Source organism: Corvus cornix, chromosome 5 (genome assembly GCF_000738735.6).
Source record: "Corvus cornix cornix isolate S_Up_H32 chromosome 5, ASM73873v5, whole genome shotgun sequence".
NCBI lineage: Eukaryota > Metazoa > Chordata > Aves > Passeriformes > Corvidae > Corvus > Corvus cornix.
Window position 1 is genome coordinate 34,625,231 of NC_046335.1, and position 23,980 is coordinate 34,649,210.

General features: G+C 41.8%; 1 protein-coding gene across 6 annotated transcripts in view; it reads left to right on the forward strand.

The window, feature by feature from the left end:
• Positions 1 to 23,980, forward strand: part of SMOC1 (SPARC related modular calcium binding 1) — a 133,417-nt gene that overhangs the window by 81,862 nt on the left and 27,575 nt on the right. For 4 of the 6 annotated variants that reach the window (XM_039552483.1, XM_039552484.1, XM_039552486.1 and 1 more), the window contains exons 6-8: positions 1,160 to 1,249; positions 6,169 to 6,249; positions 23,337 to 23,529. In XM_039552483.1, coding sequence (XP_039408417.1) covers positions 1,160 to 1,249; positions 6,169 to 6,249; positions 23,337 to 23,529 — 364 coding nt within the window. The remainder of the gene's footprint in view (positions 1 to 1,159; positions 1,250 to 6,168; positions 6,250 to 23,336; positions 23,530 to 23,980) is intronic. The other 2 variants (XM_039552485.1, XM_039552489.1) reach the window with 2 other exon arrangements.

The following is a 23,980-nucleotide window of genomic DNA, read 5'->3' on the forward strand; positions in this document are numbered from 1 at the left end:
GTGGAAGAGGTGTTCAAGCTTTTCCTCACTTTCAAAAGTGCAAATACAGGTATGGGTGGAAAAAGTCTACGAGCTTCTGTTTTCTATCTCTGCCCTTCCCTTCACCTTCCAATGGTCTCTTACTTCTGTAAATGGAGCTGATACAAGAGAAGGCTAAGGGCAATTATTGCTGCCTCTAGGAAGGACTGTCTCTTGTGCCTTTCCTCCAAACAGTGTTTGCCCCGTGCATCTAGTGATCATGGAGATAGAGGCAAGCCTGGCTTATCTGGCATGGCCTCCTCCCTCCAACAGGTTTTCACTGTGTAACTTTACATTTTTGGTTACTGCCCACTTTGCTGCCTAGTGTCATTCCTGCCCATAACACGTGCAAAGAATAGTTACTAGAAATTGGAAGCTCTAAGTCACTATATTTCAAACAGGGAAAAAACCCCAATTCTAGGCGTAGTAGGTTGACCCTGGCTAGATGCTAGGCACCCACCAAAGCTACTCTTATCACTGTGCTCTGGAACTGGATAGAGGAGAAAATGTATCAAAGGTTTGTGAGTTAAGGTGCAGGAGAGATCACTCATGAAATACTGTCATGGGCAGAACAGACCCAACTAAACCTGAACTTAATGTAAGAGAAATTATTTTTCCACAATTTTGCTGTTAGAAGACATTACTACCACATTGCAATTAGAGAACACCTTGATGCAGTCATTGTAAGAAAAAAGATTTGCTTTTGACCATCCCTTTCTAACAGCTCTGCAGTACATGCTGGTGCCAGGTTCTGCACAGGTAAGTTTGAGAAGAAGAATTTTTCTTTTGAACAAAAGGAATGAGGAGGAAGACACAATAGGACAGCAATCTCCAGAACTGTTGCTGTCTTCAGGAAATGGCCTGTGTAAAATTAAACTGACTGAAACTAAATAGGCAATTAATTGCCTTTTGGGGAGACTACCAGATGATAAACACCAGTGGTTTGTGGAGGGAGTGGGGAGGCTTTTTAAGTGTACTGAAAGGGCTTGATGCATGTTTTATGTAAAATGTTACTGTTTTTAGCATAAAATGATTTTGTTCTGTCTGTCTTCTCTCTCTTCTGGACTTGGCCGGGCCATGTACAAATCCCAATCATTCAACAGTACTGGAGAGTAGATAGTATTTACCTCAATAATGGTAGTTTCTTTTCGATTCTTTTTAACCCTCAATTCAGATGATGGTTCGAAGCCAACGCCTACCATGGAAACCCAACCTATTTTCGATGGAGAAGGTAAGAACATTCCTTAAAATAACAACAAAAAAAGCTATTTCCTTCTCTCTTTTCTCTAGGATTTATGGTTCAAATGCTTTCTTTATCCTGCAAAGCAGACAAGCCAGTGAGTCTCATAAGTTATCTAAATTTTAGAGTGCCCTTGGGACCTCAGGCACTTTCCCTAATCTTTTACATCCTCCCCACTTTTCTAGAATCCAACAATAACACCAGTTGATCAGACTCCTGGTGTAATCTTGGAGGGAAAAGTGTGTCATAGCAAGTAAAAAAAAAAGGTGCATCAAATTGGAAGTAGCCACTTCCTTTAGACTGTCCTTACCCCCTTACTATCTCCACTTTGACGACACTAATGCTGGGAGTTTCATAACCTTTGCAATGTGTTACAGCTTCACAAAAGGAAGGGTAATGCTAAACCACAGCTTGTGAATGTTGACTTGGAAGAAAATTGCTGGGAGGTTTCTTTATTTAGCGAATGCTTTCATTGACGCACATACTATTTAAGCAAATGAAGTCATTGTCCTGGGCCCACTTAATTCATGGCCCACCCAGGCAGTTTCCTTCTCAAATAGGCAATCTTGCAATTGTATTATTTTGGAGAGGGAGTATCGGACCTTAGTCTATTGGAGGCCTTTACACAAGGATAAAATGGCTGTCATCACAGAGGGTTCAAGCCTTTTAACATACAAACATAAATATCAGTGGTAATAGTGGTCCTTTGGTAGTGAATGGGACTAATAGCAGCTGCTTGTATCTTGCATATTGCTTGGAAGTAGTGCCTGTTTCCTACAGGTTTAAACCCTCAACCATTATAGTGAAGCTATGGGCTGAACTATGAACCACTCTGTGACCCATCTGAAATTGTGGGGCATAGGGCAGTGAGGGAAAGCCTATGCATTTTCATAGGGGACTGCTGTCCTTCGTGCATTTTTTAAACTGGATCAAAGGCAGAAATGAAGACTACTGAGCAAGAGTATATTTCCTGCCTTCTTGTAAAAACATGTGCTGTGGTGGGGTTTTATTGTTGCTAAAATAAACTTATTTAATGGCAAGATGCTGTAGTCCTATCACTTCATATTTAGTGATTGTAGATTTGTAACAATCTTATTGTGAGTTTTAAGAAACAGCAAGAAAAGCTCTCAGAGAAAAAACAATCTCAAATAAACAAAGGAGACTGAAGCTATGCTGGCTCTCTCTTCTTTACATCATAAGAAAGTTCCTCTTGGCAGTAAGCTGATACTGTATTAAATTACTGTTGGCAGTCACAAATTTCTGACCTTTAAGTTTTCTTCTGAGAGGGTGCCCATAGGTATTTAAAGGGAAGAATGTACTAGTAGAATGCGGGAGTGAGATGATGTGGTTAATACAGCCTGTTCAGAAGCTCTTTCTAGGAGAGTTGCAATGTTTTGGTCTTTCAAATAGAACTGGACAAGGCTCTTGAAGTGTAGTGAACACACCTTTTCTGGTTCTTCTGGTGACAGGCAGAATCTGAAAAGAAGTGTTATCCTATCTTCTATGAAAAACCTTTTTAATCAAAAACCTTCACACTGATTTGTAGGTGAACTCAAGTCTGATAAATGAGCTTGGACTGTATGATGAAAGATTGCTCTCACAAACGTTGCATTGTATTATTCAAGAGCTTATCTCCTCGGCTTTGAGAGAGAATGAGTCATGCAATGGCTTCCTGTTGTATTAGCAGTGTCCCTTATGACTCTGGAGAAGAGACTGACAGGCAGGTTAATCAGGCTATGCATCGATGGATAATAATTTCTAAGTTTGTCACTCTATATTTTGTCATCTCTATTAGTAAAGTTGGACTAAGGAGACTTCAGTGGTGGCTGTAACATAAACAATTAATGGTGTAGTTCTTCGGGTGTCCTATGCAGCACCAGGAGTTGGACTTCAATGATTCTTGTGGGTCCCTTCTGGTGCAGGATATCCTGTGATTCTAAAGTTCTGAGCAACCTGGTCTGTTCTTGTAGCTGACCCTGTCTGGAGCAGAGGTTGGACTAGACACCTCAGGATGTCACCCTGAACAATCCCTTAATTCTATTTGAGCAAACATGTTGTGATACTTCACTAGAAGACTCCCAGTGTCTTGAGTAGGTCTTCCTGAGGAATGGCTTGTACTTGGTATCTTACACAAATGACAGAAAAGGGCAAAACAGTTATCCATTCACCTGTGAGGTCTGAAATTTTCATAGATGTTCAAAGGGGTTAAAGTTCAGATCCCATTCCACTTCACTGAATTTGAGAACTGATGGGTTCCTGTAAACCTATATATTCAAAGTCAGGTGGCCAGGGTGGAGCTGATATCAACACAAATGGACAATAACAATGTAGATTTTTTTTTCATTTTTTGCCTTTGGTTGCCTACCTTCCATACACTAGGGACTGACTTTTTTTCAAAGGGCATTACATACTCTCAGCTGCCCCTGAAATTTGTGATACCTTTTGGACTTCAGCATCTCTGAGGTGAAGGTTCACCTTTCTCATGTTTTCATCTGCATTGGAGGATAATGAAAATTCACATTTCATGCATAAGTTCCCCTCCCACTCCCTACCATCCTCCCTGAGGGCATAACAGAGCAGTGCCAGAGATAATGTAAATCAGATAACTTAAATTCTCCCATCCAAGGTTTGAATCATAACACAGCCATCTCTCTAAAAATTATTTCATATTATTATAATGCAGATCTTAGAGATGCTTATAGTGAATCTTTTCTTAAGACAAGATTCTCCTCTGCTGAAGAGTGTTTTATTAATGTCCTTGGTATAGTTTTAAAAAATTCTATTCCCTCCTGCACTTCCAGGCTCTGTTTTTTTGTTTTCTCCATCTATTTAGTTTCCATGTGCAAGGTGTAATGATTTCCTAAAGATATCTTCTTTAAACATCTCTTCTTTTTGGTAAACTTCACCTCTTAATTCAGTGGGAATCTATTCTTTCCACAGATCTGTTGTTCCGACGGGTCTGTAATCCAAAAAAATGTCCAGGTTACCTGGACTGAAAATAGATTTTTATGGTAGATTCCAAGGAAATAATTTCCTCTTCTTTTTCTTTCTCTTTTTTCACAGAATTCCTCTTTGTGCACCTTTCAACCTCACTGAAAGATGTACACCATTGTATTTCTAAAGGTCTTCATCCATTCTTCAGCATCTATTGACTTTGGTTGTCCTTCCTTTTTCAGCTGTAGACATACATGGTCCATATGGTGCAGATTCAGAGCTAAATTTCATCCCAGATTTAAGCATTTAAGCCCCTTTTGGGGAGAACTACCTCAAATTAAACATTGGGTAAGAGCTAGGAAAGGGAGAAGCACCAAAGGAGAAATACTCCATAAACCAAAGCATGTAGGTATATGTATTTATAGAAGTACATGATGGCTGACTGTTGATAAAATAGTGTAGTGAAACTGGCAGATAAGGCAGTTTTTGATATTCCAGCAGTAGTAAAAGTTTGTTTAACAATGTTCAGCCTATACTTCTTTGTGAAAAAATGCCCTAAACACAATTATTATAATGCCTCCAATCAACGTGGCTGAAAACATTTAGGAAGGAGAGATTAATTTTCTTTTTTTTTCATGTTCTTGTAATTTATAATCAGTTTCTCTTTAGTCAGCCAGCTTCTCCCTTTGCTGAGCAGATCCATGTAAATGTCAGCAAGGTAGCAGGAAAACTTATGTGAAAAGTTCTTAGAGGAACTTAAGAAAAACCTCAGGATGTACTATTTAAGTTGTGTTCTTGTGGAGACTGAAAACTTTTTCAGAAAATATCAGTCCTGAAAATATCACTTGAGGTGCTCTAGCCCATGGTAGCAAGTACTGCTTTGCTCAGTTCTAATCAAATGCTGAGGTTATGTCATTTCAGTGGCTTAGGGCAGGTTCAGATGTGTTTTGAAGTTGATTATAACACCTCAGAGGAGATGCTCTAAGCACTTTTTTTTCCACAAATTTATGTTTGGATGTCTTGGTTAGTGCATCAGACATGCTTTTCTAACTAGAACCTATTTCTTTAACAGACTTCCTTTCAAGTCTTTCCAGAAATATCTTCATGTCTCTGCCTATTTATTTTGGATTTTGTTGTTGCTTGTTTTAGGGAACTGACTGTGGCCAGGCCTTCTTGGGCTGTTAAAGCAATATTTAAGGTCTGGATTGACTTTGTAAAATCTGGATTTCATATGTACTTCTGGGGGAAACAGCATGTACTACAGCACCCAATACAATGTTTGTGATCTATGAGTCTTGAGGAAAAAGGCTTTAGACTTGAGAATGTAGGAAGTGAGGGGTAGAGGGAGGAAAAAAATGTTTTGCCAGCAGAGGTATACTTTCTGGAACAGGAAGATAATGAGAGAACCTTGTGGAAGATTTACAAATGGTGGTTCGTAAGAGTTGGAAGACCTCACCAGGGGATGAACCTGTCTGTACAAAGGTGGTAGATCAGTTAAGGCATGACTGTAGCCAACATCTTGTTTTCAATGAAGAGAGACTGAGAGAGTTGAGGTTGTTCCGAAGATACCTTCTAGCACCTTCCAGTCCCTGAAGCCAGCCTACAAGAGAGCTGGAGAAGGACTTTCTACAAGAGATGTAGTGACCGGACAAGGGGGGATGGCTTCAAACTGAGAGATGGTAGGTTTGGATCAGGTATGAGGAAAAAATTCTATACTGGAGGTTGGTGAGGCACTGGAACAGGTTGCCCAGAGAAGCTGTGGATGCCCCATCCCTGGAAGTGTTCAAGGCCAGGTTGGACGGGGCTTGGAGCAACCTGGTCCAGTGGAAGGTATCCCTGCCCATGGTAAGGGAGTGGGAACAAAAGATGATTTTTAAGGTCCCTTCCAACCCAGACCATTCTATGATTCTGAGTAACAATCGTGTAATTTACTAGTTGCTGCAGTTCATTTAAAGCTGTTATTTTTATTCTTTCAGAAATCACAGCACCCACCCTTTGGATTAAGCACTTGGTCATCAAAGATTCCAAAATGAACAGCTCCAGTATAAGAAATTCAGGTAATGTTCCATCTAAAAAGAAATAATTCTTTTCACTAGTCTGTAGTTTGTCACCATCTATTCTTGTTTCATTCTTTCTTCACTGAGCTATCAAACTGCTAGGGGCACTTGCAGCCCAGACGATAAAGTAATTTCAGATAAGATCTTTTTTTGTATCCAAAGGGCCATAATCAATGTGTGATGAAGGATGTTTGTTTCCACAAACCGTAACTGGAGAATCTCTTAATTTCTTCATCTGTTAATTCATCTTAGCCATCTTTCATCTTTATTCTGTTTGCTGTTCAGTGTGGATATATGAACTGATGCATTTGGTTCAAAGATCCAGGCTGTGGTTTTGGTCTAAGCAATTGCAAAAAATACAAAAAGGGGCTTCTTTTCTAGTGAATTCAAGATTCTTCTCTTCAGGGGATATTTTTTGGTGGAGAAATTATTGGATTATTTCACAATCAAAAGTAGTTTAATTATGTCTGGGCCTAAGAAAATGTCAAGATTGTTTTGTGGGTAATGGAGTGGGTGAGGGAAGACCCAAGCCTAAAAAACAGCAAAGAAGAGATCATGAACATGAGTGGGAAAAGGGCAGGCAGGAAGATGTGAAGTCATGGTGTAAAACTTGAGATTGGAGATGAGCATGAAATTGTGGTGTGGAGTCATTGAAATGAGAAGAAACTGGAGAATCTGAAGAGGAAGGTTAGGGATTCTTAATAGAAATGGTTTCTGTCTGATATTTTAACTGAGGTGGGAGAAATGAAGAAATTAAAGGGAATATAAAAGAACAAAAGTGATTTAAGAAGCCATGGATTTACTTTAAGATTCGAATAGGAGATGCTGCTATTACATATATTTTATGAAACATATATGCCTAGAATGGCTGTTGGAATAATTCCAGTCACCTGAACAGATAAATTGTGATACAACTGAAGTGCCTCATCATCTGGTATTTCTGGATTAGCTAGGGAGCATTCATGACAGTTCCTTTAACCTCCCTCTGCCACTTCCAAGCTGCAGGGTGAAATTAGTGCTAGGCTGGGTGAAACTCTCTTGCTGCAGAGTGAAAGGCTCTTGGCAGGAGGACAGCCAGCATTGCCCAGACCACAGTTTTAACAAGTCTCCTGTGCTTCACCTCCCAACTGTTTTTGTAGCAGGGTGGTCTGTGTAGGATCTGCCCGTGGGAATCATTCGGAAGCTTCAGATGATGTATAAGTACCAGCATCCTTCTTTAAGGATGTCTTTCGGGGGAGAGCAAACACAGCTTCTGTTTTTTGTTAGCTTCTGGGACAATCAGCAGCTGACAGTGCAATTGAAGGTGATAGTTTAATATTAAAATCCATTGTCACGGGTCCTACCTATCTTGGAGACCAGCTTTCCTTCTAATACAGCAAGCCTCATAGCTGTGATGGAAAGAAGAGTGAGTGCTAAGAGGTTGCAAAGGGACTTGGGAGCAGGAGGGTCTGTCTTCTACCATTTCTTGGCCTGACAGAGACAAAGTAGGCTGGCTTTCATGTTGTAAAGGCAATCACTTAGATTGTTTAGTCAGGAAGCTGCCTGATGTAAACTGGCATTTTGTCCACAGAAGTGTTCCTTGTGTGAGCTGACTTCTGTCCGCTTGTTTCAATTGTTTCTGAGTCAATTCTGTTACTCAAACAAAATTATTGTGAGTGAGTGCATGCTACAAGTGAAAAATACATGATCTTCTGGAAAATTCAAGAGCTGTATAAGAGGTGGTTTATACAGCAAGCTAAAAGGAGACGTGGTTCATCTGACTCAGCCTTACTGATTGCTCTGAGGCTCACTTGCTATAGGGTCTCACTAAGAGACTGGGTTGCCAACTTTTATCCCCAGATTTCCCCACTGGGCCATACAAATACACAGCCATCTCAGTTTCTTACAAATTAACTGATATTAAGAAATGCTGTCTAGAGCTATATTTTAGGTGATACAAAGTCTGTTTCTTTCAAATAGTGAAGCCTAGTCACCTTGTTTGGTATCTTTCATTCTTTTCATCCCTTGTAATATATGTTAAAGGCAATGTACAGTAGATGGGCTCAAACTGCAGAGAAATTGGGGGGGTAGTTATCATTTAGAATCATGTTTCTTCAAGTGTCTTCGAGTCTGTCTTGGCTGCAGATGATGAAACAGCTGTCATGAGATGGGCATGCAAAATTGGGGGATGTTTTTAATTGCCTTTGGCCCAACTTGAAATGCTAATGCTTAGCACATTTCCAATTTTTAAATTTTTTTTTAAAGGGTTAAGATAAGGTTTGCTAGCACAAGATTTGGATTCTTGGGTTTGCTATTGCCTCGGCTGTATTGTCTATCTGAGCTTATACTAACAGTCTTGGAGCAGGCAAAAAGCCTTGTATGCTTTTGCAGTGGTTTAATGGGATCACTGAAATTGGAAGTGAGAAAAGAGAAAAGATCTAATCTACTACCTTAGGGCTAGTGAATGTTTATTCTGTAAGGAGAGCAGCATTTTCTACTGTACCATAAATGCCTTACATAATAAAGATTTTATTTCTTCCCACAGGAAGCTGCTCTGCTCTCTGAATTCAATCTCAGGTTTTTTCTTTTTGTAATATCCAGACTAACTCTTCTTTTACTTCCTATTCCTTGGAGTTTGAAGAGTGAAACACTTAGCCGTGATGTCTCTTCTCCCTGTGGTGATTGTATGGCTCTGTCCTTTGCAGAGAAGAATGGTACAGATACTGCTGTCAGAGCACATGTGCTGTTCTCTAATCAGCCCTGATGCTGGGTATCTTGGAAAGCAAGCGCCATCACTGTGTCAACCATGAGGAGAATTTTGGGTTGCTATGTGGAATCAAACAGACTCTTTAATTTGCTGTCATTGTCTCTGATCAATGTAAGCTGAGCCATGTACCAGGCAGCTGAGCATTGCAGAGCTGGTGGCACCCCATGTAATATATGCTGCCTGTATCCTGTAAGAGCTGCATTTGAAATCTGAGTATTCCATCTTCTGTTTAGTGTTGACAAACAGAAGAGGTTCTTCTGAAACTGATCTCTTTTTTTTTTTTTTTTTGAGCACTTACATTTTGTTTGGCACGTGTAAATCCTAATTAAGCTAGGGATCAGGAAAAGCAGAATGACTCCAGCCTGGTGATTAGAGCACTTGACTGAGAATCTATATGTCTCCAGGCATTTTGCCAGTGAGTTTTTCTATGCTCAGTAAAAGAGCATTGCTAGGAGGGATTGCTAGTGCTGTTACCCCAGCCCACCTTAAAGAATTAAATGGCACCCTTTTCTCAGTAGGATGAGATGCAGGTTTAAACCTTCTCAGCCAGAGGCAGGAACCAAAATATGAACATCTGGACTGTTGCACAGCAGAAAAGTTGTTCTTCTATGCTTAAAAACTACATCTTCTGTCTGTCTGAATCCTACAAGTCCCAAATTCAGTTTTTGTTTTTGGGGCAAGGGGAGGGTCTAGATTAACATGATATTGTTGTGCCAAGATGACAAAAATATTTTTTGATGCTTCTTCCTTTTCCCAAACATGCACATCTGCACGTGCATGCACATGGATACCTTAAGCTAACTAAGTTACATAACACTGCCCTCTGTGATGAGTCGTTCCTAACACTGCCAGAGCAGGAGTTGATTCAAATGGGATTCTTGCAATGACTGTTCTCTAATTAGCATGGCTGGGAACTGTCTTTTCATTCTGCTTTTACTGTTTCAGCTTCCTCCCCTCACCCCCAACCTATTCCAGCCTGCAACAGTCAAAGTGATTATTTTTTTTAAAGTTCTTAATCTAGGGAAGGATTTGATAATGTTTTCCACTTCCAAGAAATCTAATGGCTGCTTGTATAGGAGCACCCCATCTCCACTGAGGAATCCAGGGATTTTCCTCACTGCCAGAGCTGGGTTATCTCCAAATTCATTTGTGCTACTTAGTGATTTGGTTTTAGTTAGCAAGAGTTTCCAGCCTGTATCCAGCTTACCGTGACAACCTTTAAGAAAACCACAGAATGATGTAATGAGCCCCTGCATGGAAAAATAAACAGCTCTGGAGAAACCAGCAGTAGCAGCCTCAAGTAAATATTCTTCAGCCACTGGGGTTTTGAAAATGACGTTATTTGAAAGGAAGAATGAGTAATATATTAAGGTCACCAGCTGAAGACAGGTTTGTGTGTGTTGTGCCTAGTTAAAAAAAAAACCAAAAAAAAGAAAAGAAAAAACCCATAGTTGTTTGCTTCAAAATCTTGCTTGGTGAATGGGGACCAATTCCATGTGGCCTGTTCTGTTCAGCTCTGGCACCCAGGCATCGTGCTAGCATCTCATGATGGCATTCCAGTGATAGAGCTTTCTCCTGTCAGGAGCTCTTATTGGACAGAGTATAACTGAATGAGCTTTGAAAACAAGAACGGTGGTGTTCACATTTCTTTTTCTTGAGTCAACCCAAAGCCCAAACTTTAGGGCTTTTCAAAGGGGGAAGCCACTTGAAAACTTCACATCTGTATGTATTCCATTGTCCACCTGAAAGGGAGTCTCTTAACTCTTGGGTGCAGTTTGTTTCCAGAGATCTGCACAGTGAAGTGGGATGTGATTATATCAAGTGTTACTACCAGGACCTGGGTTCTCTGGTTTGTCTGTGTTCCTTAAGGGGTCTTTTTTCCCCACTTGGCAGGAAAAAAAGATAAGAAAACACCCATGGCACCCCCAAAAATGTTCTCTCTAGTACTCAACTAGGAAGTTACACCGTTTTGCTGCATGCCTCTCTTAATGATCAGGGTAGTAATTGCCCCAAGGGTTAATGTACTCATAGGTATGTTGCCATATCCATATGGAGGCTTTCTGCAATCCCATACATTAAAAAGGAGTCTGCTTGAGACTACACTGAGAATTAGTGTAGTTCCTCTTGAGTCAGGTGAGATGAACATATAATGGGACAGAGCTTGAGAAGGAAGCTCTTTTCAAGTTTTAGTGGGGTACCCCAAAAATAGCCAAGATTAGACAAGAGTTTAATTTGTTTTTAGGACTTTCCTTTTCAGAAGTGAAGCTAAACACAAAGAGCTTGAATGCCTATATTAATTTCCAGAGTGGGGAGACCTTGCACCTGTGTTTTGAATGGATAGTTATTTGGAGTTGGAGGAAATTTTTTCATGCCTTGGAAATGTGGAACACTGCAGAGAACAGGGATCCACAGGTAGATTTAGATGAGGTTCTTGAAAAGCAAAACAGTGCTATTAATGGGGGTAATTTCACACCTGTCTTTATCCTGTCTTCTCAGCCTTATTGCTTAGGTGTCTTGTCCTACTCTTGGTGCACAGCACTCCCCACCTTGTTATTTAAAAACATGAGACCATGGACTTCTGCTTCTTCTGCTGCTTTTTTCCTATTTTCCGCTATTACTAAACTAGCTGTGTTAGTTCCAAACTGGCTGGCTCTCTCTCCATGCCACTTCTGGTAATGTTACTGTCCAAATGTCTAATATAGAACTGTAGCCTCTTCCCCAAAATCTGTGGCTGATTAATGTTAGGATACCGAGGGGAGGAGATAGCTATCACTTTGGCAGGAAAGCAGGTTGGTTGACAAGGGGCTGTAGTCAGGAATAATTGTGCTTTAGGAATGTCTAAAGAAGATGTTATGGTGGCATTTGAATTGGAAAATTTTGGTGCCTATGGATGACATTCTAATGCTGACTTAGTCCTCCTTGGTAAACATTTTCATGCTTCTGTCTCCTCTGGGCATAACACCTGGAATTAGTTAAAGGCTTTTGAATTTCTCCCTAGCTGAAGAGGAAAAAGTGTCATTGATGGTGTCAAGAACAAGAGTTCATGGGAGGGAACCAGTGTGTCAGAAAGCTTTTGTCTTTTCTACTGTCTTCTATTAATGTATCCTCCTTGGTTCTTTTCCTGCATCTGGACCCAGTACCTCCCAACACAATGCTCCTCTAACCTGTCAAAACTATTGGGCTAAAAGTCTGGGACTGTTGTCCCATCTGCCACAACTATTTATTTTCAGACCTTTGTATTAGACCTCCCAGTCCTTTTTTTTAATGAGGGTTTGTTTTGGTTTTGTTTTGAATTAATTTCAATTTAGATTCTGGCTTGATATCAAATAAAGCAATTTTAAGAGAAGCTCCTGTTGAGTATGAAATGAAAACTTACTAATTCCATTACATTTTCACAACAAATATATGCTCTTATTTGCTGAGTTCCTGCTTTCTTGCAAGCCAAAATGTGATGTTTCTTCCTTATTTATTATCCCTCCCTTCCCTCTGGCTCCATCTGTGGTTCAGGCATCCTTTCCTGTCTTGGCTGCTGCTTGGGAGGCCTCTGTCTCTTCTTCCGTTTTGGAAGTTCTGAGAAGGGTGATATGTGTGATGCCCAAGGGTGATTCTCCCACGGTCTCAGTGTGACAGGTGTGTTTGGTGAGGAAGGGAGTATGTAGGAGAGAGCAGAGGCAGGGGGAATGGAAGAATCTAGGACCAGGACCCTTCCCAGACAGCCAGCAAACAAAGTCATAAATAACATGCCACTGGGGACCAGTTAATCTGCTCTATGAAAAGGTGCAAAGTATACAAGTGGGAAAAATAACATTGTATAATAATCAGCATGCAACCATAGGTGTTAAACCATATGCAGCTAGCCAAATAAATGAAGCTCCCCTTGAGTGCTGTGCAATAAATCATTCCCAAAGAATTCAGTCACTCTCCCCCTCCTTATCCCCCAAAGAAAGAAAACAAATTACTTTAGATGTGGAGTCATAACTACTACTCTGCAGCTGCCAGTTCAGGCAAGTGGACAAGGAGCAGTAGGAGAAGGGGCAAAGATATAAGAAGCTGGGGTAAAAGGGGAAATAAGAAACAACCCCACATTTAAAACCTCTGGGGATTTGGTGGGGAAGGGAAAGGAAATAAGCTCCAGCACCAGGCGTTACCTGGCCATACAGGGACAAACTGAGAGTGGTCAACTTTGTGGAGTTGGTTTTGCTTTTTAGCAGAAGCTGATTCAGATTGAAGGGGCTGCACTGATTTGGTGAAGTAATTCCTTAGCAGCACAGTGCTTCTTGCTGTATTTAATAGCACCATCCGGCACAGTCTCGTTTGTGAATCTGCGCTTCAGACATCCATTTGAATGTATGCTGATGCCTGCAGAAAGGCTGCACATCTTGACTCACCTTCCTGCCTCTCTTGGAATGTTCGTGTCAAACTCACCACATTTCTGAGGTACCACAGTTAGGGAGGAGCTGTTTCAAGGTAAGTGTCATTACTAGCTCCTAGATAACCTCTGGAAAAGGTTTAGACCTAGGTAGGCTTCTGAAACCAATAGCCCTGGTGTGGCTTGCAAGTGATTTGCAAAGAGACAAGTGAAGAAAAAAAAGGGTTCAAAACACAGGTCAGTGTATCCCTATGAATATCTGCTGCCCCTAGTGTTGTCCAAGAAGGCTGGGAATATTACCTAGTACAGTATAAGGCTGTGAAGGAGAAGAGCTGCATTCCAGAACTTTGGAAAACCCTACCCCTCCCATGGAGGTGTCTGTTGATGCCAGGTTTAGAGTGAAGAAGTTCTCTACTTTGGTGGGTCCTGGAGGTGGAGTGAGTAGATAAGGGAAATGTGTGAGGCTCCTGAGTAGGGCTCGTGGAGCAGCAGCATGGGAAAGTATCATAGAATCATTTAAGTTGGAAAAGACCCTTAAGATCAAGTCCAACCCTTAACCCAGTGCTGCCAAGTTCACCACTAAACCATGTCCCTAATTGTCACATCTACATATTTCTTAAATGCCTCCAAGGATGGTGACTCAACCACTTTCCTGGGCAGCCTGTTGCAATGGTTGACAAACCTTTTGGTGAGGAAATCTTTTCTAATGTCCAGTCTAAACCTCCTGTGGTGCAACTGGAGGCTGTTTCCTTTCCTCCTCTCACTTGTTACATGGGAAAAGAGATCAACACCCACCTTGCTACAACCTCTTTGTTGACCATTTCTTTGCTTTCAAACTGACGTTATCAGAGCTATGAGCTGTGTTTTAAGAGTCCTGTGTATAGTTTGGGGAGGGTATGGGGCTGCCATCCGTGTGTTCCCTTTGCCTTGGTGGTCATCTTATTTTTGTATTTTGCCAGACCACTAAAATAAGCAAGTAGTCAGTGGGAGCATGTGAGTACATTTTGTGGCGCAGTTCAGGGATGGCTTAAGTACATGTTTTGAAATGGTGTGTAAGTAGCTGGAAAGACCTTGGCTGGAAGATCCCAGGGGTTGCATATGAATTGGAAAGAAGCTGGGCAGAGAACCCACCTTCAGAGAAAAAGATGGGAGTATGTTTAAAAAGCAAGGTAGCATTCGATCTCGTGGGACACTTGAGGGAGGAATGTGTTAAACTGGCTGGCCTTACTCTGGGTGAATGGAGTGACATTTCTCTGGTTTCCCCAGCTGTTATAATGCAGGGAAGTCTGTGGTCCTGCTGGTGTCAGCAGTCTCCCACTCACCTTAAGCTGACTGAACAGGCTCCGGTAGCACAAGGCTGCAGCTTCTCTCTGGAGCTCAGCCTGCCAGAATGCATGGGCTCCCACAGATGGAGGGACTGTTGCCTGTGTAAGGCTGCAATTCAGAGAAATCCCATGGGGAACACTGACTTCAGCCATAGTGTCAGTCTGTAGTACTTCCCTTGCCTTTTAAGCTAGAGCAGGGACATCCATCTCATGACATGGATGAAGTGGGAGCAGTTTCTCTGTCCCATGGCTGATGTCTGAATCCCATGTTATCTCATTGAACTTCCAAAGCCTGGATATTCTACCCAGAGACAGTTGACTGGGTAAATATCCAAAAGTGAGTGCTAGCTTCCTGTCAGAGTCAATTCCCTCTGCCTCCTTATAAAGTGCAAAATATTACAGGGAAAAACTGATCTGTCACTGCATGAAAAGGCTCATCACACTATAAACCTGTCTCTCTTGCCTTCTGTGCCTCACCAGTAGTAGCATTAAATATAATGTTGCTGTAGGTAGGAAGACCAGTCTGAACCACTTTTTAGCTGCCTGTGACAGTTTTCAAAGACTTTGTTTGGTGTCCTATAATTGCACAGTTACAATACTGTAAAAACAGTTGTATACTCCATCTAGAAGAGGTAGGCAAATTCTCCAATAATTGCTTTACTAGCTGTTCCAAGGACTATTAAAAAACAGGTGTGGAAGTGAAAAAAGTTTCCCAATAATGCTAAGGCTCCAGTGGAAACACCTATTGTTTTTTGTTTTATTGAACAGCATTCCTCAATGTGGAAAGAGTGCAGTGAAAAAGGAGTACAGGGAAAATGAATGTATTCAGAGACAGGTGGCTTATGTCAAAGCTAGGTATGCCACAAGCTCACAGTGCTTAGAAACTATGTGAAATGGAAAAGAGGCATTAGGGAAGAAAAAACACAGACTGTGTAGCTTTGTCTCAAAATGACAAGGGTAGTGTCTAAGGTTGAAAGATTTTTCTTCTGCTGAGGAACCATCCTGATGTCAAGAAGTGAAGAGGCTGCATTTTGATGCCAAATTTCTCTGCTCAGACTATAGAAACTGTTGTCATTGTGAAGATACTGCACAGGTACAGCTGTCACACACAGGATATGGAAGCCAGGTGCATTAGAGGGGATCAGACCCCATAATCTGGAAACTTAAACCAGATTAAATATCGTCAAGATTTTAGTCTGTGTTAGAAAAGAGGTTGCCTAGTCATTGAGGATCTGCTGGAGTTTCTCAGCCTGCGTGAGGAGAGCAAGAAAGACCTGAAGAGATTCAAGTCGTTTTTTCCCCTTATTTTAACCTAGGGGCATATCCAATTAATTAATAACAGCTCTGACACACATAACCTGTTCCTAATGTGACAACAGAGATCCCACTGCCTCTTCCAATTAGTGAACAGTTAATCACCAGGGCTTTTTTATATCAAAACTAAATCTCCTTTCTCCAAGTAAGCTGTCTGATACTTGAACTACCCATGGGGAAGGAAAAAAAATTATCTATGTCTTTCTTTTTTTTTTTTCTTTTGTAGAACAGCTTTTATGACTCAGAAGACTGAATGTCATCTCTAGACTAAACAAATGGAATTCTTTTAGCCTTTTCTCATAGATCAAGTATCCTAGACCTTTGCCTGTTCCCCTTGCTCTCTCACACCCTCCTGCCAAAGAATCTTCCTGTCCCTCAAAGTGCAGTGCCCAGTGCTTGTACACAGGGCTGATTTAAAGGCTCACCAGTACTTAGTGCCTGTTCCTTATGTGAAGCCCCTGTCATTACATTCCACAGCTGGATTTACCTGTTTGGATTTTTTTGTTGTTGTTGTTTGCAATGTCCTGAAGTTGCAGACTTTATTGTGGTCTACCTAAGCTGCTGACCACTTTTTCCAAGTCTTGCTGCCTCGCCAGTAATTTTCTCCCCATGTGCTGGATTTTTCCTTGCTGGTTGTTATGGTTTGTGCTTGTAAGTTGTGATTACACTGATTTAAAACCATTTATTAAGTGTGGCTTTGAATTTTTTCCTGAAGTTCAGTCTGTAAATTGGATGCTCTGTTCCATTGGCCAGAGTTGTCACTTAATTTGATACAAGTCTCATGGTAGCTTTCAAAACTGAACAACTGTCTCACACAACTTTGGAGACCTCTTGTCTTGGAGAGCATCTTTTTCTTATCCTGTTGTGTTAGGTAACTATCTCATAGTAATTGTATGTAGGTTGCATTTTTCTCATTTGGTTATGAGAATGACACAACTTACAATATGCTCTAATGAACCAGAATTTTTTCAGAGCTCTATCTAATGCATTGTTTATGAACATGAAGATATTTGCAGGTTTTTTTCAGGATGATGTACTACAGCCGTAAAAAAGGCATTGTTCTTCTTCTGCCGTCCTTCAGTTAGTCTGGCTATAGCTCTAGGAGGGCTAGGACTGTGTGACTGACTGCTTGTGAGATGGGATGGTTTAAAGATTCCAAGGCCTGCCTGAAAGGCAGTTAGAGTTGCAAGGACAGGTAGCTTTCAACTGGCAGATTTCAAGATGTGCAGGTGTTGATCTTTATTGCTGTGTGGGGTGGAAACCCTGTGGAGCACACTCTTTTCTTAGCTGGGCAGGACGCAATGCCCACAGGTTCTGCAAAATGAGCACAAGTTGTGCCTCAGAAAGTCCCTTACTAAGTTTGCTCTAATCTGTGCTTTCTTGAGCCAGTCCTCCTTATTTCAAGCTATAGGATAGATATTGAATAGGCTTCTCATCATGTAACACTGGTGGGAATGCAGTGCAGCCTTATCTCTTAGAGCAGAAGGAAAATAGCAGGGGAAGCATGTGTTCCTGGATAGCTGAAGTTTAATGAGCCACTTGGAATAATGCATTTTTGAAAATTATAACCCACCTGTTAAGCCTTTGCATTGTACTTGTTCAGCACTGGAACATGTAGTAACATCTGCTTCCTCTGTAGCCTATGCCTTGAGAAATGGAATTGAGTGCGTACCAAGGTAAAGCAAAGATTGCTCAACTGGTACAGTGTGGGAACACCTGCAAGGTTTGTTTTTCTTTTACCTTCACGTTAGCCAGAAAACTCTGGAGGGACCACGATCGCAGACAGAACAGGGTGGAGTGGGTATCAGTACTGATGACTAACAGAGGTGTGGAGAGATTTATGCTATGCCCATGAGCCATATTTGCTCAGCTGTTATTGTGCTTCTAAACACAGAAGGGGTTGTTTCTCTCCCTCCACCCACAGCCCTGCTCAGGGGACAGGCAGTAAGGGCCTATTCACTGCATTGCTTTGCTAGTCCTGCCAACACTTGTGCATGTGCATACTTAAGGCTTTTCGAATGGTCTTTCTGAGGAGGAAAGGATGCAGGTTTGGGCTGCTGATGTAACCTGTGCTGAACTTGCTTTCTGCCCACAGCTTTTGTAAGCTCCATTCTGGGATGAGGTACCTGTTCTCCTGGAGTGGACATGGGTCCTGTTCACTTCAGAGCTTCCGTATACAATCTAAAAGCAGCTTTAAGCTGATGTACATGCTGTGATAAAATAACCAGTTCAAAGCTCTTGTTCTGTGCCACAGCAGTGTAAAGGCACATGAGAAACTGACCCTGTCTGAATTAAGGTCCCCTGGGAGACAGGCAAACACTTTTTCTCACTGAAAGGAAAACTGAGGCACAAAGACACTTAGTCCTCATGTTTGGGTTGGCAGAGAAGGTCAGTAGGAACTTGGCACTAGATATCCACGCTGCTCCCCTTTGTTCTGTGCTGCACTAATGCCTCACTGAGAGGAAAGTTGGGAGTTGAACAAAAAAAAAAATTTGGGGTAGATGTGTTTGTGTTTTTTTAAATGTTATTTTGAAGTGAGGTCCCTGTTGCAGCACTAACAATGGGGATTGGTCAAGAATTCTTCAGTAAAAGACCTTTTCCTCCCCTTGTGATGAATGCTTGTTCATTAAAACTTTTTGAAGCTTTTTGTAGGAATTCCATGGGAAAAGCTTTTCTGATCCAGACAGAATTTCTGGTCAAAAGAAATGAGAGAGAGGAAGAGAAGGAAATCTGCCCTGCCTGGTACAGCCTGTCGCTCTGGGTTTAGGCTATTCACAGGGGTTCATTGGGGCTGAGCAGAAGCATAGAGGGAGGTTAGACCCTCTCTTTTGCTTAATTTGGAAGAAAGAATCCTGTCTCTTAAGGGTGTAGGAATCTCTCCAAGGTGGTTGGTTTTGGTGCTGCAGTCTCCCTCTTTTAAGAAGAAAAGATTTGGGTGCAGAAGAGCAATGTTCAAAAAATAATCTTCTGTGGTTGGATGGCAGATGTTCCTTATGTCCCACCCTAATCATCCACAGCCACGGTGAATGATGCTTGGTGCTTTGGGTCTGGTAGCAATGAGAGTTCTGTGTCAGGAGAGCAGCTGGGGGAGGCTGCCTCATCCCCAGTGGCTGCACATAGCCCTGCAAGATGAGCATGAGAACTGTGAAGCACAAGCCTTTGGCTAGATGCTACTAGACATCCTCTCTTCTCAGCTTTGTAGGGTAAACAAGCACCCCATCTCTTTAATAACCATATAGTTTATTAAACAGTCAGACGAGTCCCTTACCTCGTCCATCATTTTTATTTTTATTGTGCAGGCAGTAGATGTATGTTTGAATGTGTGTACTTAAGGGACCAGGAATGAGAGACCTTTTTATGAATCTGACCATGTATTCCTCAGAAGGCCATTACTAGGGGGAAATCGTTGCATGAATAATGTGCAACTACAGATGTCCAAGCCCTGTTTTCCTGCCATAGCTCATGGCTTCAGAGACACTACTTTAAAAATATGTTTTTATGAGTGTTAGAAGCAGTCAAGGGTAAGAAGGAATAAACAGTTAGCATTTTAGAGCTGAGCAGTTGAGGTAAAATGGATATTTCTGCCAATGACTCTTCTCTTTGGGTGTGCATACAGTCCCTATTGTTTTTTTCTGTAATTTGTTTTTTTGTAATCTAGATTTGTTGCATGAAGGTTTCACTCCCCAACAACAGCAAGTTGGCAAGTGTTACTTGGTTTCTTTGCTGATGGTTAAGTCAAAGCAGAGATGGCAGACAACAGTAGAATGTGACAATGCCTTTAAAATAGATAAATAAATGGGTATAATATTATTATTTTTTCTAGGAAGACTGTTTGTGCCCCACTGACTTGCTGTCTTAAATGTTCAGTTTAGGGAAAGAAGGAAAACCTTTCTTTCTGTGCCTGCAACTCCCATTAACAAGGAATAGGCTTTTAAGTACCCTACATTTATAATAAATATATGCTAGTTTCTAAGATGACAGCTTAATTTCGTACCTGGCATTAAACTTTCTAGCTTGGCCATAGGCTTTCACTATTCTCCATTAACCTGGCCTTGGCAACAACAGCAAAGTTTCCAGTAAGCAGTTTGACTGGAACAGGAGGACTTCAGTGTCCTGGAGCTGGGATAGCATTTGATGGTCCCTTTGTTACCCGTGAGACCATCTTTCAGGGTGACACTGCATGCAGTTCATTCCAAGTCCCATACTAGCGAAGCTGATGGTATGGATTTCCCAGCTGATTTTGCTGGCTTTTGAATACCTAACTGTTAATATTAGTGTTTATTTTTTAAGGGAATTAAGTGCTGTTAGAGTGGTAGCTTGGAGAAAAGAGTCTCTTTGGGGACTAGTGCTAGTTAATACATTCTGCTTACTAGACAGATGTCACTGAAGGAAATTTCCACAAGGCTGTTGTCAGAGTCAATGTGTTTGCTATTCTGATCTCTAGCTCAGGGAAGGCATGGTGAATCTGGAAGGAGTTCAGAGAAGAATCGTACCATGTAGGACTCTTCAGCATGTAAAAGAGACAAAGCAGGAATCTGTAAAGCAGGGAGGAACTTCCACAGCAGCTACTTCTAGATGTGTACTAGGAATGAGTAAAGTATCATCTCCCTGATGTTTCAGTTGTACCGCTGTCATTGCTAATGATGGGCTACTGAATGCTGGTGACAATGGCAGAGCTTGCATCATTACATCTATGTGATATCAGCTGAACAAAGCCTGTAAGATTTGTTTCACTCAGCCTTTAAACACCCCTCAAACAGAAACAACTACCAATTAGTTATGTATTCTGGTAGTAAATGTGACTATTCAGTTCCCACAAATTTCTGTTAATATGTGCAGAGAATTTTCTCCATTTTTTCATGGCATAGGACAAATGTGTAACTATGTAGATTTTTTTCTGTGTAATTTGCATACCTAACTGCAAATGTTTGTAAAATAAGATACTAATTCATTAAAGACATTTATTATTTTTTTCTCTTGATTTCAATAAAAGTGGCATATTTCTTTGTTCTGACACACAAAGAAAACACAATTTATTTTTTTCAGGGTAATTTTTACTGAGAGTTTTGCAAGACTCAAAGGACTTGAGAAATCTTGGTTTGACTTTGTGCACTCAGGAAAGCTTTTGGGATTTAGATAGAAAAATTCCTGGAATGTAGTCCTCTTTAGCAGAAGTTTTTCTTCCTTTTGCTTATAATATAATGATGATAGAGAATTTTGCCCCTGCTTTTTTGCTTCCCCCAAGCTGCCTGAGTGATTTACCTCACCTGATGGCCAAGGTGTGAATTGCTGTCGGCAGACTGTGGGTAAGTGGGGCCCGTTTGATGTAAGTGGTTTGTTAGGGAGCCTGCAGGCCTCTGGCTCAGTGACTTCTCTGTCCACGTACGTCTTGGGAACAGTCTTTCTTTTTTTTGGTCAGATGTGAAATCTGTCAGCAAAGTGAAGTCAGCTTAAATATCAGCTGAAGCTTGAGTTCCCTTTCAGTTTTTGTTGACTTAATCCCCTCCTGCTCCTTCCCAGTAAAGTTTCTCTCTGCTTGAGTCAGATTTACCGACACTTAAAAGTTTTTATTCTGTGTTTCTATTGTGTGGGCTTGTGTGTGGCAAAATTCAGGTGCCTTTCACATTCCCAGTCTTGACAGTGATCTGAAATGCTGAGGAGAGTGAGGCTTTTTGGGGTCTCTGAGACTCAGCTGCTACAGTTCAGTTAGAAACCAGTAAAAATGCTTCTGGTACCCAGGCATGCTGTACTCAGGTGGTGCTGTGCAGACCTGCTGGAGTCTCTTGTATCTGCTGTTACCAAGCTGTGAATCGGCACCCTTTCTGTTCCCCAGATATGGAACAAAACTTACTCTCTACAGCATAATGTATCCCGGAAATACAAGATACAGCTGATGGCATACCAACAGGCAGGCAAAATACAAGGAACCTGAGCACGTGTTAGTTGTGTGCTGAGCCAGTCCTGGGAGCAGGATACTGAGGTTGTGCCGTGTCTGCTGGCTGATGATGCAAACATCTACAGATTTGGAATGAACCTATGGTGTCATTGCTGGTCAGTGGAAGCATTTTATGTATTGAAAGCTTGAGGTGGCTCTTGGCTGTGGCAAGGAATTACAGGTCTTGTGGCCTGGTTATAAGAATAAAATTAAAAACACAGTAAACTGCAGGGGAGAGGAAGGCTAGGGGAGAAGAGGACAGCTGTTCTGCTTCTGTTTTTCATCACTCTCCTAAGGATAAAAATTAGGAATGAGATTGTTGTCTTTTCTTACCCTAGACTTAGATGTGTTTTCAGCTGTCTTGACTGCTTGCTTTTCCTCACTGTGATACCTTCAGTAGTTTGCAAAGTTGAAATAATTTTTCTACTCGTCAAAGGGCCAGAATACTTGGAGACTTATAATTGAGAATTTCTGGCTGTTGAGCCAAATAAGTCTTATCATCCTGCAGGTTCTCTGTGCTTCTCTTCCCCCTTAGATGGCTGGTCCATGCACCCGTCACTCCTTTGCGGGCAGTGCTAGAACTCTGTGTGCCAGGTTGGCTGCAGAAGCCACTTCTGCGCTTCCTCCTGTTTTGTGGTGCATGCCACTTTTGTTCTCTTTGTTCTCTATTTTGGGAATAGCCTTTTCTGTGTAATAGGTTATTAAGGGACAGGGCCTTACCCTCAGTAGAAAGGAGTGTTGGATGTCCTTTGTTTTCCAGGTGAGGACAACAGTGGAAAGTGCTGGAGAAGTGATGGCAGTGTGGGTGGAATGGGATATCCCATTCTGTTCCCTGCTGAGGTGTGTGCTGTCTGCACTGGATTAGGCCATGTTAAAACATAACCTGCTCTTCTTGGGATCATGTTGGAGAGGTGCTGTTGAGAGGGAGGAGTGTTTTGCAGTCTGGAGAAAGAGACAGAGGGGCAGGGCAAGGTGTTTGCCTTCTTTATTTAACTGGAAAATACAAGTCCCAGTTTAGGATCTCTCAGTTTGCAAAAACCTAATCTGGGAAATGCTTACCTCATGGCTGCATTAACAGTGAATTATTGTTACTTGACAGTTCATTTCCAAAGCCCAGGTGATCAAGAAGAATTTTCCCTGCTGTTACTGGCATCCTGAGCACCTGGCAGTCAGTGTCTGTAGTCCATAATCTTGTTGTGTCACAGCTAAATGTAGGAGAAAGCTCTCAGCCCAGAAGTCCCAGAGTCCCTGAGGATGTAGACATACTGATGGTGGGTGAGAAGGAAACAAACACAAAGGGCTTGTGATGTGAAGGGTACCCATATCCTGCTGACCTGAGGAAAGTGATCTTGATTTGATTCTTTTTCCATGCCCTCCAATCTCCCTTCTGTCTTCCAGAAAAAGTTCATTCCTGTGACCAGGAGAGGCAGAGTGCCTTGGAGGAGGCCAGGCAGAACCCCCGGGAGGGTATCGTCATCCCCGAGTGTGCTCCAGGAGGACTCTACAAACCAGTGCAATGCCACCAGTCAACTGGGTACTGCTGGTGTGTCCTGGTGGACACAGGACGGCCCCTGCCTGGTACTTCCACTCGGTGAGAGCTATAGGCAGGCCTGGGGAGGTGCCTGGCTGGAGAAGATGAGACGTAAAAAAATACAGCTGCAATATGAGATCAATTCCTCTCTCTAGAGCAGTCAGCTCTACACTGCCTTCCCTAGAGCAAGCAATGCTGTATGTGATGTTCCCCGTTGAGGGTTACTATGCAGCTCCCTCTCTATAGTGGTTGGTGGACATTAACTACTGTCCTTGCTTTCCTCTGTGTTAAGTATTCATGCAAAGCAGCCTTTTTTTCTTCTGGCTTGCAGCTTTTGTGAGGTAGGAGGAATGGGGGCTTTGCTTAACAATAAAGATTATGGGCAAGAGCAGTGAAAAGACAAGTGTCTTTGTTGCATTATCATCTGCTTTATACTTCCATGCTGCAGCCACTTGAATCCTGACCAGCAGGGATTTAGAAGACCGCTTGTTGTGCATGGGTAGATTTTTAA